This window comes from Suncus etruscus, chromosome 7, assembly GCF_024139225.1.
Source record: "Suncus etruscus isolate mSunEtr1 chromosome 7, mSunEtr1.pri.cur, whole genome shotgun sequence".
Taxonomy (NCBI): domain Eukaryota; kingdom Metazoa; phylum Chordata; class Mammalia; order Eulipotyphla; family Soricidae; genus Suncus; species Suncus etruscus.
In genome coordinates this window covers 96,864,727-96,880,192 of record NC_064854.1, presented here as the reverse complement: position 1 = coordinate 96,880,192, position 15,466 = coordinate 96,864,727, and the positions used below count along the sequence as shown (strand labels likewise).

General features: G+C 51.4%; 1 protein-coding gene across 5 annotated transcripts in view; it reads left to right on the top strand.

Moving 5' to 3' along the window:
* Positions 1 to 15,466, top strand: part of PEMT (phosphatidylethanolamine N-methyltransferase) — an 82,010-nt gene that overhangs the window by 14,639 nt on the left and 51,905 nt on the right. For 4 of the 5 annotated variants that reach the window (XM_049776960.1, XM_049776959.1, XM_049776962.1 and 1 more), the window contains exon 2: positions 766 to 873. In XM_049776960.1, the coding sequence (XP_049632917.1) occupies positions 781 to 873 (93 nt within the window). In that variant the 5' untranslated portion in view covers positions 766 to 780. The remainder of the gene's footprint in view (positions 1 to 765; positions 874 to 15,466) is intronic. The other variant, XM_049776958.1, reaches the window with a different exon arrangement.

Sequence of the window (15,466 nt, the reverse complement as noted above, 5' to 3'; positions counted from 1 at the left end):
CTGATTATGGCCCAAACACCCCTGACCCCAAAGAAGAATGTGAAAGGTGGTGCAGGGAGGATGGAGGTGAGAGCTGCCATTGGGAAGGGAAGGTCTCAGTAGTCTTGCCAAAGGAGGCAAGAGTTCATAGGCCAGATGGCTACTCCAGCAATGTGGGGTGAAAGGTGTGGGGTGTGTGGTATCTGTGTGTCTGCCTGTAACATCATCTTCCATGGATGGGCGTCTACATTTCTCAACCGTTGGAAGCCACATGCCCTCTGCACCCATATTTGAGTCCTGGGGCAGATTCCTGTAGTGGGATTTTACTTAGACTTGTGGGAGCATCTATAGCAGCCCTTGTCATCACTTGGAGGGCTGGTGGCCTTGGTCAGTGGGAGTAGTCACTGACCAAATTCCTGATTTATCACAAGGGTCTTGGCCCTTGGCACCTCCAAACACATAAGTGGGGTTCCAGTTGAGGTTTCATTCCTTTCAGGGTGCCAGACTCAGTTCGTGGCGCCTCCTTGCATCTTGCTTTTCCGCATTGGGCCTGGTCACCTTCCCACAGGGACTGCCACAGTTGAGTAGTTTTGGCTTTTATCTGCAACTCTCAGACTGCACAGCAGTAATCTTTGCTGGACTTTGGTGTCCCCAGGCCTCCTGGCGTGTTCCCAGAGGGTAACTTTTTGTCTGAGTTCTGGGGGTTTGTTGTTCTGGGTCTCCCTGCACGTAGGACTGGCAGAGCTTGTGCGGTTCTCCTGATGATCCCTGCCTCTGTCCCTGCAGGCAGACCTCTGCGTTATGAGCTGGCTGCTGGCCTACGTGGACCCCTCTGATCCCCGCTTTGTGGCTGCTGTCCTTGCCATCGCTTTCAATCCTTTCTTCTGGAATGTGGTAAGTGCCTAGCTCTGTCTAGGGGCCTTCACAGGGTTGCCTTCCAGTTTGCTCCCCACCCAGTTGCTGACCAGGGGCACTCCGTCATCACCACTGTAGATAGCCCAGGAGTGCCTACTGGGCAGGGGGGCATGCAGGACTGCCTGCTGGTATCAGCCTCCTTGCGGAAGTCCATAGGCTTTGTTGTGTGGGGTAAGGTGGGCGCAGGTGGGGGCAGGTAGGGTCGTCTTGTTGCAGCACTGTGGCCTCCACAGTGAAAGCCTGTTCTGGGTGAATCTCCCTCAAATGTGCTGCTTCCACTTGATGGTTTTGAAGTGGGGCTTCTTAAGCAAAACGAGCAGGGTTGCTGATGGGTCAGAACAAGTCTATTAGAGGGCAGAGGAGACCGAACAGTGTCTGGGCTGGGCTGGGAACTTGTGAGCTGGGCTCTGGGGATCGGGCTGGGGAGGCCCTTTTCCCCACCAAGATTGGGGAAAGATGCTCTAGGGAGCTTCTGGGCTGAGGGAGGAAGCATGAGGTATCCAGTTTACTAGCTGACAGTTCCTGGAGTCAGCCTGTGCGCCAGTTTGCTGAAGCGGAGCTGGGAACACTGGGCTCTTGCTGGAGAGGGCTTGGGGAAGGCGGCTGTACCCTGTTCCAGACTCATCTGGTTACCCCTGAGTCCCAGTACAGAATGTGCTGTCTGTGACTTATGGCTTTTCTCCCTCTGCTGGTGGGTTGGAGAGAGGCAGAGCTGGGACTGGCAACCCTGGCCTGAGGGGTTGATGGAGGGTGGGGTATGCTAGGGAATGGAGGCTCAGAAGTAGGTCCAGTTTCAGTTTGAAGGGTGAGCTGTTTGGCCCAGGATTATTCTTTGGATCTTCTGGTACCCACACCATGCTGTTCAGATCCCTGGGTTCTCTACTCTGAGCTTGAACTGTCTTGAGCTGAGACCTCCCCTCACTCACCTATAGGTACTCCTAGGTGCCTGCCTGTGTGCTCTCAAATATCTCTTCTCATGAAGACATGGGGGTACAGTAAAGGCTCTTTAAAGATGGCCATGAAACAGAGGTTTTCAAAGATGGCCATGCCCTGGAACCTGTGGATGTTCCTTTTTCTAGAAAGAAAGACCAACATGGGGCCGGAGAGATAGCCCAGCGGTGTTTGCCTTGCAAGCAGCCGATCCAGGACCTAAGGTGGTTGGTTTGAATCCCAGCTTCCCATATGGTCCCCTGTGCCTGCCAGGAGTTATTTCTGAGCAGATAGCCAGGAGTAACCCCTAAGCACCACTGGGTGTGGCCCAAAAAAAAAAAAAAAAAAAAAGAAAAAGAAAAGAAAAGAAAGAAAAACCAAGACCAAGACCAAGATGGATGGTGTTCTAGGTGTGGCTAATAAAGGGCCTTGAGCTGAGAGAGTGGCCTGAGCTGCTGGGTAGGGCATATGTGCAACTATAGGGAACCTAAAGAGGGCTTGGTCACGGTCTGGAGAGGAGACTTTAGCAGGGGAGGTGTACTGCCCTGGAACCCCTGCACTCCTCGGCCTGGGAACTAGCTCTGGACTTCCCTTGCTTTAAGCCAGTCTGAGCTCATTGTCGTGTACTTTGGGGAGCTGGTGCAGGGATCCAGGGGGAGTGGATGACATTCTTTCCAGCCTGCAGGTCTCTCTCATTGGACCCTGGCCTCTGGGTTTGCTAGTCTGGCCTTTGTCCACAACTCCTGGGGCCTGTTGCTGTCCTAGCTAGAGGAGCAGAACGAGCTGCAGTGCATCTTGGGGACTCACCCACACAGGCCCCTTGGTTTTCTCTGGCCTCTGACAGTGGGTTTTTGTGCCTCCACTTTGAAGACACTCTGGTCCTGGCAGCATCAGCATAGCCTTGAGGTTATAGTGACTGAGGGAAATGCTTGCGTCTGTGCCTTGTCAGAAGGCTTTCTTCTTTTTCCATAAGTTTCTGATTTGCCTTGTATTTGAAAAAAATCTTTCACTGGAACAGTTTGTGGTCAGGAATGGGAGAGGGCAGGCTCTTCAAAGGCTTTTCAGAATGGGAAAAGTTATGCAAACATGGTGTGGTTTTGTGGGCATGCTGGGAGAGCAGCAAGGCGAGGGATGTGGGGTAGGAGGGGCTGACCCCAGCCCCATGACAGCATACTGACGGCAATGCCAACCTCAAGCAGAACTGTAAATGGGCTCACACCCGGGAAAGTGCTTAATTAGTGAACAGCAATTTTGTCCACATAATGCTCCTGCAGGGCTCGCTCTGCTCAGCTGCACGCAGACTGCATTTTATGCAGCGTTTCAGTTCCTCTGTCATTACCAAAGCTGTTGTGAACCCTTTGGAAATGGGGTTCAAAGAGGCTCCATATTTCTTCAGTTATTTATGAGGCCCAGCTGTGTGCCAGGCGCTGGGTTTTTGGCCCTGGTCCCCAAGACACTGACGTCTTAGAAAGTGCAGTTTGTGAACACACACAATCCCTGCAGTGGGGAGGTTGGGTAGGGAGCCAGGAGGGTTCTTCGGGCCAAGGGTGACCTTGAATAGACCTACCTCTTAGATGAGGGGAATGGAGCCAGCAGAAAAACTGATCAAAGTTCTGGGGCAGATTCTGGGTGCTCTTCGAAAGCAAGAGGATTTGATTTGTTTGTTGCTTAGGGACACATCTGGCGGTGCTCAGGGCCAACTCCTGGGTCTGCACTCAGGAATTATTCCTGACAGTGTTCATGGGATCATATGGGATGCTTGGACTCAAACCTGGATTTGTCATTTGTGCAAGGCCTTCCCTGCTCTAGTATTGCTCTGGCCCTAGAAGGCAGGAGGATTTGTTGTTGCTTTTTTGTTTTGTTTTGTTTTGGGGGCCACACCTGACAATACTTTGAGGGTTATTACTTGCTCTATGCTCAGGAATTACTTACTCCTGGCTATGCTGAAGGGACCATATAGGATGCCAGGATCAAACCCAGGTCAGCTGTGTGCAAGGCAAATATTCTGTTACCTCTCTGGTGTCAGGAAGATTTGAAGGCAAGATCTAGTCTTGTCTTACCAAGGGGAGTGTTGAGAGAAGGCAGGGCTCTCCCTAAGTGGCCTTTAGAGCATGTGACCATCTTCAGGAAAGGCACAACTGGGGAAGGATTTAGTCCTTCAGAGACAGGACTGTGTGAGGGCTATGGTTGCTGCTGGAGAAGCCTGGAACAGTGGGGAGGGACACCTAGGTGCCCTCTTGCTGCCTCTTTAGTTCACTGTCTGCTCTTCATTGCTGTTTGAAGTATCCCAATGATGACTAATGCTTGGCCTAGTGTTTATGTTGGTGCACCTTGCCAGCCCCAAGCCCAAATCGCCATCTCCCTTTTCCCCTGTCTAAGGCCTCTTTCTTCCTCATTCAGGAAACCCTTCCTTCCGCTAACCCCAAGCTAAAGGTTCCATGCCAAGGAACCTGGGTCAGCCGCATGCTTGGCAAATGCCCTACCCATTCTCCACCACCCTTTTAAAAAAAATTCTTGCCGCTTGATGGTATTGAGTGGATAATATACCACTCTCCTCATCCTCAGTTTTTGTGGGGCTCATGTTTATAGGAGGGGGTGCTTATTCACAACCCTATTGGTTCTTTACTCCTGATCTTAGATGGCTCAGACAGCCCTGTGTGTCCTGCCAGTGTTTTTGGGTCTTTCCTTTACCCACGTGTCCGAAATCAATTGGCAAGCACCCACTTTGCTCCACAAGTCCTCCGAATGCATGGACTGTGCAGCCTACACATACTGTTTATAAGTCCCAGGCTCCTGGCAGTGGAGCTCTGACCTAGCTCCCTGTTGTGGGTGGCAGCTGCTATACAAGGCCCATTCCCACCTCTGGCGTTTGCATGCCAGGACTTTGTGCAAAGAAAGAGAATAGCAGGAAAGGGAACCACCCCTAGCCCGACTATTTGTGGCATCTTGGTGGAGATAAGATAGGCTCCTGTTCTGCGTAGTAGTTTCAGCGCCCAGGGCTACATCTTTGTGTTTATGCTGGAGCCAGTACCAGGGTATTAAAACTAACCTTGAGCTCTGTTGTTTACAAAAGAAAATTTATAGTTTAGGTGCCTGTTTGTGGTAACTATTCTGAAGGACTAGTATTTCAGATAGCAAAGCTGAATGAGACATATCATCTTGTTTGCATGCCCCAGGTGATCTAGATGGGTTTGTAGTTGAGCTCCTGGTGTCCTTGATGATTGGTATTGGGAGGAGCTAGAGATGACGGGGTTGAGGGTGGGCAATGTTAGCGATGGGCTGTGCTAGTGAGAGACTTCTGTGCTCCCACCTGTGCTTATGACCATATGTGCCTCTCTCTGGCCTAAGGCTCCTCCTTCTGGGTCATCCACTTGCCCTAGAAGTCCCTCAAGACAGGCTTTCACTGTCCTCCAGCTTCAGACCCCTTTTTTTTTTCTTTGTGGGGACAGTTGGGCCATACCTGGTGGGTACCCCTAGCTCTGTGCTCAGGGATTACTCCTGACAGTGGAGCTCTGACCCAGCTCCTGCTGTGGGTAGGCAGCTGCTATACAACGTCCATTCCCACTTCTGGCAATTGCATACACACAGGATCACTTCCGGCAGGGCTAACTCCTGGCAGGGCTCCAGGGAACCATGTGGAATCAAACTGGGGCTGACTGCATGCAAGACAAGTACCTTACCTGCTGCATTTTTGCTCTGCCCCTCCCAGGCCCTTTATTCTTTTTTTTCCGTTTGTTTGTTTTTGGGCCATATCCAAGTAGCACTCGGTTACGCCTAGCTCAGAAATCACTCCTGGCAGGCTTGGGGGACCATGTTTGCTGTTAGGTCTGGGGCTGACAGTATGCAAGGCAAACACTCTACCACAGTGCTATCACTCCAGCCCCCCAGGCTCTTTCTTCTCAGGGAGGGGCCTCTATCTGGGCAGCCTCTTCAGAGGCTGAGTATTGAGTATCAGTTGTTGGATTGAGTATCAGTTGGTTCCTGGAATGCACCCTGATCTCAAAACCAGGAATTGGAACTGGAGGCCTGCTGTGGGAGTGGTTCTCTTACAGAACAGGAGTCAAGCCTTCCTTTGTCCTGTGCTTTTCTGGTTTGACCTATTTGATTTTGGTTTCTGGGTGACACCTGGTGATATATTGGGCATCTCTCAGATGTGCATCTGGTGATTGGATGGTACCAGAGATCAAACTCAGATTTTTCTGCATACCAAGCTTATGGAACTCTCTGGCCTCTGAACTGGTGTTTGTTTGAAGGGTTCAGCATGCTCCTATTCTGCAGGAAAATGTGGTCTCCCCAGAAGATGAAACTGGGAGAAGCATTGGGTAGAAGTGAAGGAGGGAGGTTATTGCCTGGCTGGGGTCTTGCAGCAGGTAGATAGATGATTGCTGTGTGTTGAGTACTGTGGACTTGGGAATGAGTGGCGTGGCTGGACGGCAGGTGGCGCTGTGAGCCTGGCCAGGTGCTCAGGGAGGCCCCAGTGAGAGTTGGCATGGCAGATAAGAAGGATGTTGAGCAGCCTGTCCTGCCTGGCTGCCTCCTCATCTGCCTCTACACTTTTTTGTGCATTTGCAGTGCAGCCTCAGTTTCTGCCTTCAAATCTGCATGTTGGCTTAGTTAGGTGCCGGAAAGCTGGTGCTGCTGATGTTCTGGGCTGAGGTAACTGGAGCAGCCCAGCAGCTAGGGGTCCAGGTTCTTTATGAAGTTTACTCACTATCAGGTCTTTTCCTTCTGTGGAGCAAGGATGAACCCTTGAGGTGCTATGATTTACTCTCCATGTCTTCCTCAAGGGTTCAGGGTTGGCTTGAGGGTGAGACACCTCGTGCCCTCCAGCATTGATGCTTTGGCCGGCAAATAAGCCAGGGTGTCAGGAATAAGTGTCTTTTAAGGACCAGAGAACTGACATCTAGAGAATATGCTGGTGACGAGAGGCTTCCTGCAGGGGCTGGAGCAATAGTACAGTGGGGAAGACATTTACATCGGGTTGATCTGGGCTTGATCCCCAGCATCCCATATGGTCCCCAAAGCCTGCCAGGAGTAATTCCACGAGAGCAGAGCTAGAATTAATCTATGTGCATCACTGGGTGGAGCACAAAACGAAACAAAACAAAACAAAAAGAGGGCTTCTGTAACTCCCTGGACTGAGGGCCACCCAGGACTGGCAGAGGTGGGATTTGGCTTATCTCAATAGGTGGTTGAGGGGCTGGAGAGATAGTACAGTACAGTGGGTAGAACACTTGCTTTGCATGTGGCTGACCTGGGTTCAATCCCTGCCACCCAATGTGGGTTCTTGAGTCTGCCAGGAGTGATCCTTGAATGCAGGGCTAGGAGTAAGCCCCAAAGATAGCTGGGAGTAGGTCTAAAACAAACAAGAAGAGGTGTGTGGAGCAAGGGTGCACAGCTGCACACCAGTGCTTTGAAGGCTGGCCTGAATCCCTACTCTGCTAGAATAGGGTTTGCGTGTGCAGGTGTGTATGTGAGACCATGTGTTGCATGCGTGTGTGCCTGTATTTATGCATGCATGCAGGTGCGCTGGTGAACACACTCTTGTGTGTGCAGACATACCTTATATAGTCCAGAGCTCTGGGTTGTCATGAAGTTGCTGTTTGAGACCATGCTTCGGTCTCTGCAGTCTGCTTCCCAAGCGTGGCCACATGCCTCCTGGGCTCTGAGCCCTGTTTCCAGAGCAGGAACATCCTGCATTTGCAGGGATGCTGAGCTCGGCTTGCTGGTGTAGCCTATGGCACAGAAAGATCTTTCCTTGAGCAGAGCCTGCTGAGACCTTGACTATGAACAAGGCCTCTCAACAACTTGTCCTTTCAGACAGATGTACACGATGCTTCTTTTCAAAGATTTCTGATTGATGGGAGCACATCCATTTGGGAGTGGGCTCCTCCAAGCTCTGTACTTTGGAGTCTCCTGGTTATGCTTCAGGACCAGATAGTGGTGGGGATCAAACTGGGGGCTTTGGACTGCAAGCCCTGAGCTCTGGCACTTTGAGCGCTCTCTTCAGCCTCCAGGACTCAGCTCCTATACATTTGAACTGAAATGGGGTTGTAAAAATTTGGCAACAGGGGCCGGGCGGTGGCGCTGGAGGTAAGGTGCCTGCCTTGCCTGCGCTAGCCTAGGACGGACCGCGGTTCGATCCCTCGGCGTCCCATATGGTCCCCCAAGAAGCCAGGAGCAACTTCTGAGCGCATAGCCAGGAGTAACCCCTGAGCGTCACAGGGTGTGGCCTAAAAACCAAAAAAAAAAAAAAAAAAAAAGAAGCAGTGACTAACAAGTTCAGCGCCACCCTCTAATGAAACTGGGTGTTTCCAGCAGTGCTCAGCTGTGTTGTGGTTGGAGAAACACACATGGTCAAGATTTAGTCCCTGGTAGAGGACAGACACCCCAGCACTCTGCCTGCACCTTGCTCAGAGCAAGGTTCCCAGCAGGTCCTTAACTGGGAACCTTCTGCTGCTTCTCACTGAGACCTGTATCATTCCCTGGGCCTCCTATTGGGGTCATAGGAGCAGACTGTTGCATGGTTAATGCACATGTTCTTTTATTTGTGGGGAGGGGTGTGATGGAGGAGTTTTGGGCCACACCAGTGGTGCTTCAAGGCTTACTCCTGGATCTGCACTCGGACCACTCCTGGCGGGGCTCAGGGGACCATATGGGATGTGGGCATTGAATCTGGTCAGCTGTGTGCAAAATATCCTCTCCACTGTGCTAGGCTCCCGCCGTGGAGCTATGAACCCCGGGAGATGTGCATTTTCAGTGGGAAGCAGCCCTGCCCAGCCCCACATCTCTGAACAGAAAGTCGGTCCTGGGCAATGTGAAGGCCTTGTGGGGCAGTTGGCCTGGCAGGGGACCGCTGTCTCATTGATCAGGGCTAACTTTAGCCTCTCTGTGTCTCAGCAGCTGTGATGAGAAAAGGTGTGTGGCTTCTCAAAAGTGGGTCAGCACAGTCTTTGCCATCCTGGCAGGAGAGACTCAGTGGGGAGCCAAGTAAGGTGGGTACAGAAGCAAGCCCTGTCCACATACAAAAGCCCTTCTGAAAGCCCCAACTGAGCAGGCTCTCCCCACCCTCCCCACCTCCTCCAGTTCCTACCACTCTAGAGATGTAATTTGAATTTTCTTAGAAAGAAAAGGAATGCTCGTGCTACCCCAGATGTTTGCCTACAGCAGCTGGTTTCTGGCATCTATGGCCCAGGGGATAGTCCCCTCAGCACATAAATTGATGTTGTCTGAGGGTCTCGTGACTTGCATGTCTCTCACGATCCTTCTGCATCCAGGGTGGTTGGGCCAGGCCAGCATTGTTTTACCATGTTCTTCTGTGTTCTCTGTTCTGAAGATCGGCTTCTTTCTATTAGAACTTTTTTTATTGTTTTTGGGTCACATCCAGCGGCGCTCAGGGGTTACTTCTGGCTCTGCACTCAGAAATCACTCCTGGCAGGCTCAGGGGACCATATGGGATGCCAGGAATCAAACCACCTTCGTCCTGGGTCAGTTGTGTGCAAGGCAAAGCCCTACCACTGTGCTGTCTTTCCTGCCCCTATTAGAACTTTCTTTTCACCTCTTTTTTTTTTTTTTTTTTTCAAAGCAAGTGCCGTACCCACTGTAGTATTTCTCTGGCCCCATTTATCTAATTTTATTTATTTATTAGTTTTGTTTTTCTTGGTCACACCTGGTGGCACACAGGGCTTATTTCTGGCTCTGTGCTCAGAAATTACGCCTGACAGGCTTGGGGAACCATATGGGATGCTGGGAATTGAACTGGGGTCTGTCCTGTGTTGCCCACACACAAGGCAAACGCCCTACTGCTGTGCTATCTCTTCAGCCCCATTTATCTAATTTTAGTGACTTTGGTTTTTTGTTGGGGTAGGGATGGGATGGGAACACAAACCATTGTGCTCAGGGTAACTCTTGACTCTGCGCTTAAGAATTATAACTGGGGGGCCGGGCGGTGGCGCTAGAGGTAAGGTGCCTGCCTTGCCAGCGCTAGCCTAGGACAGACCGCGGATCGATCCCCCGGTGTCCCATATGGCCCCCCAAGCCAGGAGCGACTTCTGAGCGCATAGCCAGGAGTAACCCCTGAGCGTCACCGGGTGTGGCCCGAAAACCAAAAAAAAAAAAGAAAAAGAATTATAACTGGCATGACTTGGGACTACATGGGATGCGCTGTTGAAGAGCACACCTGGGTTGGCAGTATGCAAGGCGAACACCTTACCTACTGTAACTATTGCTTTTTTTTTTTTTTTTGGCCATATCCAGCAGCGCTCAGGTGTTACTCCTGGCTCTGCACTCACAAATTGCTCCTGGCAGGCTCTGGGGACCATATGGGATACACAGGATCTAACCCGGGTCAGCTGTGTGCAAAGCTACCACTGTGCTATTGTTCTGCCCCCTAATGCTGACCCTTTGACTTGTCCCTCCACTCTCTGGGTCCCCATCCAGGATCAGCAGGGGAGCCTTTGTCTTGTTTGCTCATGGCTTGGCAGCTCAGGTTTTGGGGGAGGGAATGAGTGCAAAGGGTCTTGGAGGCAGGCATGCCTGGCTCATACTCTGGCTGTGGGAGAGGCGGTGTTGTGGCACTCTTGTGGCAGCACAGGAGCTCTTACATCATTGGGAATGACTGGAGTCTTTCTTTCACCCGAGGCTTAGTCCAAGTGCTTTCATTAGTCCGAGAACTCAAGCCCAGGAAAATTCCATGGCCCAGGGATACAGCTTTGAGAGTATGGGGTAGCTTTTGGCCCCTCATTGTCTCCAGGAGTTGGGAATGGGCCAGGGAGAGATTTGAGCGCTGATGCTCATTGTAAATGTCATTGTAAATGTCCTTGACTGCCCCTGTGATACCACATGGGAGTGGGAGAGGGTGGAGAATGCCTACTGCCTGAGGCCTCCCCATTCTTCCTGCCATTTTGTTCAGTTTTTGTTTTGGGGGTCACACCCAACTCTGCTTAGGGCTTATTTTCTTCTGGTACTTCAGGGGACCATTTGTGGTACCAGGCATTGATCTTGGGTTGGCTGCATTTGAATTTAAGGCCTTGCCAGTTCTCTCTATCTCACTGGCCCAGTTTCTGCCACTTTGGTCCCTGTTTCTCTTTTTGTTTTCTTTCTGGGTACAGAAAGGTGGGAAGCAGAGGTGGGAGAGAGCCCCATGCCCGCCTGACCAGCCATGTTCTGAAGGCACACTCTGCTCTCATTTTGGTTTTACTTTAGGTTTTGTTTTTTTGGTTTTTGGGTCACACCTGGCAGTGCTCAGGGGCTACTCCTGGCTCTTTGCTCAGAAATCGCTCCTGGCAGGCTCAGGGGACCCTATGGGTTGCCAGGATTCAAACCACCCTCCTTCTGCATGGAAGGGAAACACCTCCATGCTATCTCTCCAGCCTCTCTGCTGTCATTTTGGGAGAGGCTCTGTGCTGGATTGCTTCTGGATCTTATATGAACAATTGCAGTTTCTTTAAAAGAGGGGACATCCCGCTGGTGCAGGCTGGGGTGCCAGGTTCCCGAGGTGGGCCAGGTGCCTGGGTTGGCTGTGGTGCTCCTGAGGTAAATGCTGGAAAAGGGACTAAAACCAGAGTGGCTTGAAAGTGTTGGGCAGAAAAGGAAGGAGCATCTTAGTCTTCGTGAGAAAGGGAGATGAGGAGGGGTCCTGGATGTTGGGGCAGAGGGACCTACAAAAATCCCTAACTGCATTTCTCACAATCAGGTATGGGCTCTCTGAGGCTCTGGTGTAGTCTTGAGGCCATGTCCATAGGTGGACAAACAGAATTTGTTTCGCATCTGAACGGGCACAGTTGTCCAGGTCTGCTGGGGCCTTCGGGCTGTGCCCATGGATTGAGGGACCCACAGTGAGGATATGAGGGCTCTCTTTCAGGGTTATCATTCAGCTCAGATAAAGGGCTGCCTTGTAGAAAGTGACTGGCAGGCTTGGATCACAATACAGTTTCTTTCTCCTTCCTTTCTGCTCTCCCTACTCTGTTCCTACTGTGAGTTGTCCTAGCCCCAAGAAAGTAATGGGTGAGAAGGATGGAATCTGTGACCCTGAAAGCTCAGCCCGAGGAGAGAAAGGAAGGGAGTGCATGTGATGTTAGGATTCATAACAGTACAAAATAAATTTGATCGTGATTCCTGGTACATAGCTCCTAACCCCCTGGCATTTCTATGTGGTGAGAGCCAGACATGTCTTTTGTTATGTTAATGAGCGACTTTCAGAAAGCTGGAAAACTGGCTATGGCACCAAGGGCTGGGGTGTGTGGTTGCCAGGGAAACCAGCCATGTGATTAGAGGACTGGAACTTTCTGCCTTAACCTCTGTATCTCCAATACATAAGGAGAGGGGTGGGGGGTGGAATCAGCTGCTAGGGCCTAGTGATCTCATCAGTCAGTTATGCCTATGTAATGAAGTCTCCATAAGAACTAGGGTTCCAGTTCCCCAGTAGCACAGCAGTAGGTCATTGCCTTACACGTAGCCAATCCAGGACAGATGGTGATTCAAATCCCGGCATCCCATATGGTCCCCCGTGCCTGCCGGGGGCAATTTCTGAGTACAGAGCCAGAAGTAACCCCTGAGTACCGCTGGGTATGACTCCAAAAACAAACAAACAAACCAACAAACAAAAAAGAACTGGGGTTCTGGACTGAGAGATGGGATGGGGTTAAGGTGCTTGCCTCACATGTAGCTGACCTGGGTACTAGCCTTGGCACTACATACAGTCTGGTCCCCTGAGCACCGCATCTAAGTAGGGGATCATACCTATAAAAATTTGGAGCAGCTATATCTCCTTATCCTCAGCATCTCCTGTCAGGGTACTCCTGAACTTTTTTCTTTTTTGGTTTTTGGTCCACACCCAGCTATGCTCAGGTGTTACTCCTGCCTCTGTACTAAAGAATCTCTCTTGATGGTGCTGGGGGACCATATATATGGTGCCAGGGATCAAACCCAGGCCTGCTGTAAGCAAGGCTGTTCTATCTCCCCTGTGCTCTGTCCTTGCTTCACATTCATGTGTTCTAGTAAGCAAACTCCTCCTCCTCTGCATTCTGGGGATTGCTCTGGTATATTAATTGAGCCCAAGGAGGAGACAGTCTGTTTGCATACCAGGACTTTTAGCTGGCTTTGGGTGGGTCATACCAGGGGCATCCACTTCTCTGAACCCCAGGTGACAGTGTCAGAACTGGGGGTATTGGGAAGTCAGGCAGGGCAGCTACTGTTTATCTTGAGGCCATGCTGCTTTCTCAGGGCCTGTACTTGCCTTTTTTCCTGATTAGCTCCCTAATCAGGCTGGCCTGAGGGGCCTCTGTCCGATATTTTCTGCCAGAAACTGCTGTTGTGCCTGCCTGGTCCTGAGGTTGCTGCCTGTTTGCACACTTTTCTGTGAGGATCCCGGGCCTTTGGGAGATGCCACAGCAGCAAACTGGCATTGAAGGGGCCACACTGGGGAGCTCTGGGGAGCCCTTAGAGGAAAGTGCTGCCCGCAACCCTGTCCAGGCAGGCATGAAATTTCTCCCATGGGATCTTCCTTGCTGCCTTGGGAGGCTCAGAGCCTTCTTCCATGGTGAGGGAGGTGACCATCAATGAGTTCCTTCCCTAGCAGGCATTTGGGCCTGTGGGCCTGTGGTGTGATTGTGGTCTTCTGCTATGGCCTGGCCACTGTTGTGAGGATGGGCATCCTGAGGTTGGGGTGATCCATCCAGAGAGCCACAGGCTGTGACGGACATACAGGAATATCACTGCTGCTCCCTCACCCATGACTGCTGTGCATTCATAGCCCGGGGCTGCAAGTCCCAAACAGTTGAGCCCTAGGGAGCTGACTGGGACCCTGGACACAGACCTGGGCCTGGCAAGCTGGGGCTTCTGCTGCTGGTCGTCATTCCTTTATCCACTGCCTCTGGGGCCTGTCTGGTGCAAACACAGATTTGAGGGGCTGTGCGGCTGGGTCCAGAGAGGGTGACCATTGGGGCCATGATGGCCAGAGCACTTAAGGGAGGTGTGACTTCCCAGCCCTCCATCACTGAGGCCTGAGGTGCCCAATGAGCCCTGCACTGATTTCACTTGGCCACAGTCTGTCTTCCTGGCTGCCTGGGGTCTACCTGTGTCAATATTATGACCATATGTGGGCTTCCTGTGGGACTCCTGAGTGGAAGGAGCTGCCTTGAGCCCAGAGCAGTGTGTGTACATGTGTCCCGGCCCCTGTGTTCTCTACTCTTTCAACAGGCTGAGCTTCTGGCCACTCTAGCTTGTCCTGTCACTGTTCCCTCTGGGCCTCAGTCTTGCCAGCTATTAAATAGACTCAGCAGTTCTGCCTTGCTGGAATGTTGGATTTTCCGGTTTTTTTGCAGTTGTTGGTGGCCTGTGGGACTTTGGCAGGCTGAAGGCCTTTGGGGTGGACTCAGGCAGGGCAGCTTGGGACAATTTCTATTGCCCTCTGATTGTGAGGCTTTGCCTCTGATTCATGTTTCTGAAAGGGTGACATTCCCCACCCCTGCATTGTATCTATCCAGTAGATAGAAGAACCTCATATAGTTCTGAGTGATTTCTTTCTTATTTATTTATTTATTTATTTATTTATTTATTTATTTGTTTTTGGGTCACACCCAGCAGTGTTCAGGGGTTACTCCTGGCTCTATGCTTAGAAATTGCTCTTGGCAGGCTCGGAGGACCATATGGGATGCCGGGATTTGAACCACCGTCCTTCTGCATGCAAGGCAAATGCCCTACCTCCATGTTATCTCTCTGCCTCTTCTTTCCTTTCTTTATTTTATTTTATTTTTACTTTTTATTGGCCACTAGTGGTGCTCAGAGCTTACTCCCGAGTCTGCGCACAGGATGGGCTCCTGGTGGGCTTTGGGGGACCATATAGGGTGTCAAGAAAGAAACCTGAATTGGCCGTGTACAGGGTCCATGCCCTACCTGCTATGCTATGGCTCTGGCCCCATGAGTAATTTCTTGTTGATTTCTGGAAACTTGATGCTTGGTGGTAGATTGGTGCCTGAACAGGTACACAGTGAGGTCCTCTGGTGCCTTCAGGCTTAGCTGAGATGGGGGGAGGCTTGGACTCTGCTGCCTTACAAGGTGGAGTTCAGGGAAATCTTGGGTGCTGCCATTGTGGCTAGGGAGTGGTGGTGACCCGGTTGTGTATTTTTCCTGTGGACCTCTGGGGTTCCCTTGGACCATAACTGTGGGTGCACAGAAAAAGAGACGGGAGGGGCTGGAGCGATAGCACAGCTGAGAGGGCGTTTGCTTGCAAGCGGCCAACTCGGGGTTGATCCTCAGCATCCCATATGGTCCCCTGAGCCTGCCAGAAGTGATTTCTGAACACAATCAGGAGTAATCCCTGACCAATTTAAGGGTGTGTCCCCAAAACCAAAACAAACAAACAAAAAAGAAAAATAGGGCAGGAGAGGGTACATTCTCTGATTACATGGGCTTGCATGAGGAAAGGTCTAAGTGGGGTCGGGAGAAATTTAGGAAGATGGACCTCCTGTGCTTTGCCAGGGTTTGCACCTCTGCTGGGGTGTTAAGAAGGCATGCCAGGTAGAGGGTACCATGAGGACCTGGATACAGCCAGTCTGGTCCTTTGCAGCTTTGGGGGTGGTGGCAAATTCTTGTCAGGGGCCAGCTGGGGCATAGGACCCTGAGCTCCATGATTCTAGTCCCA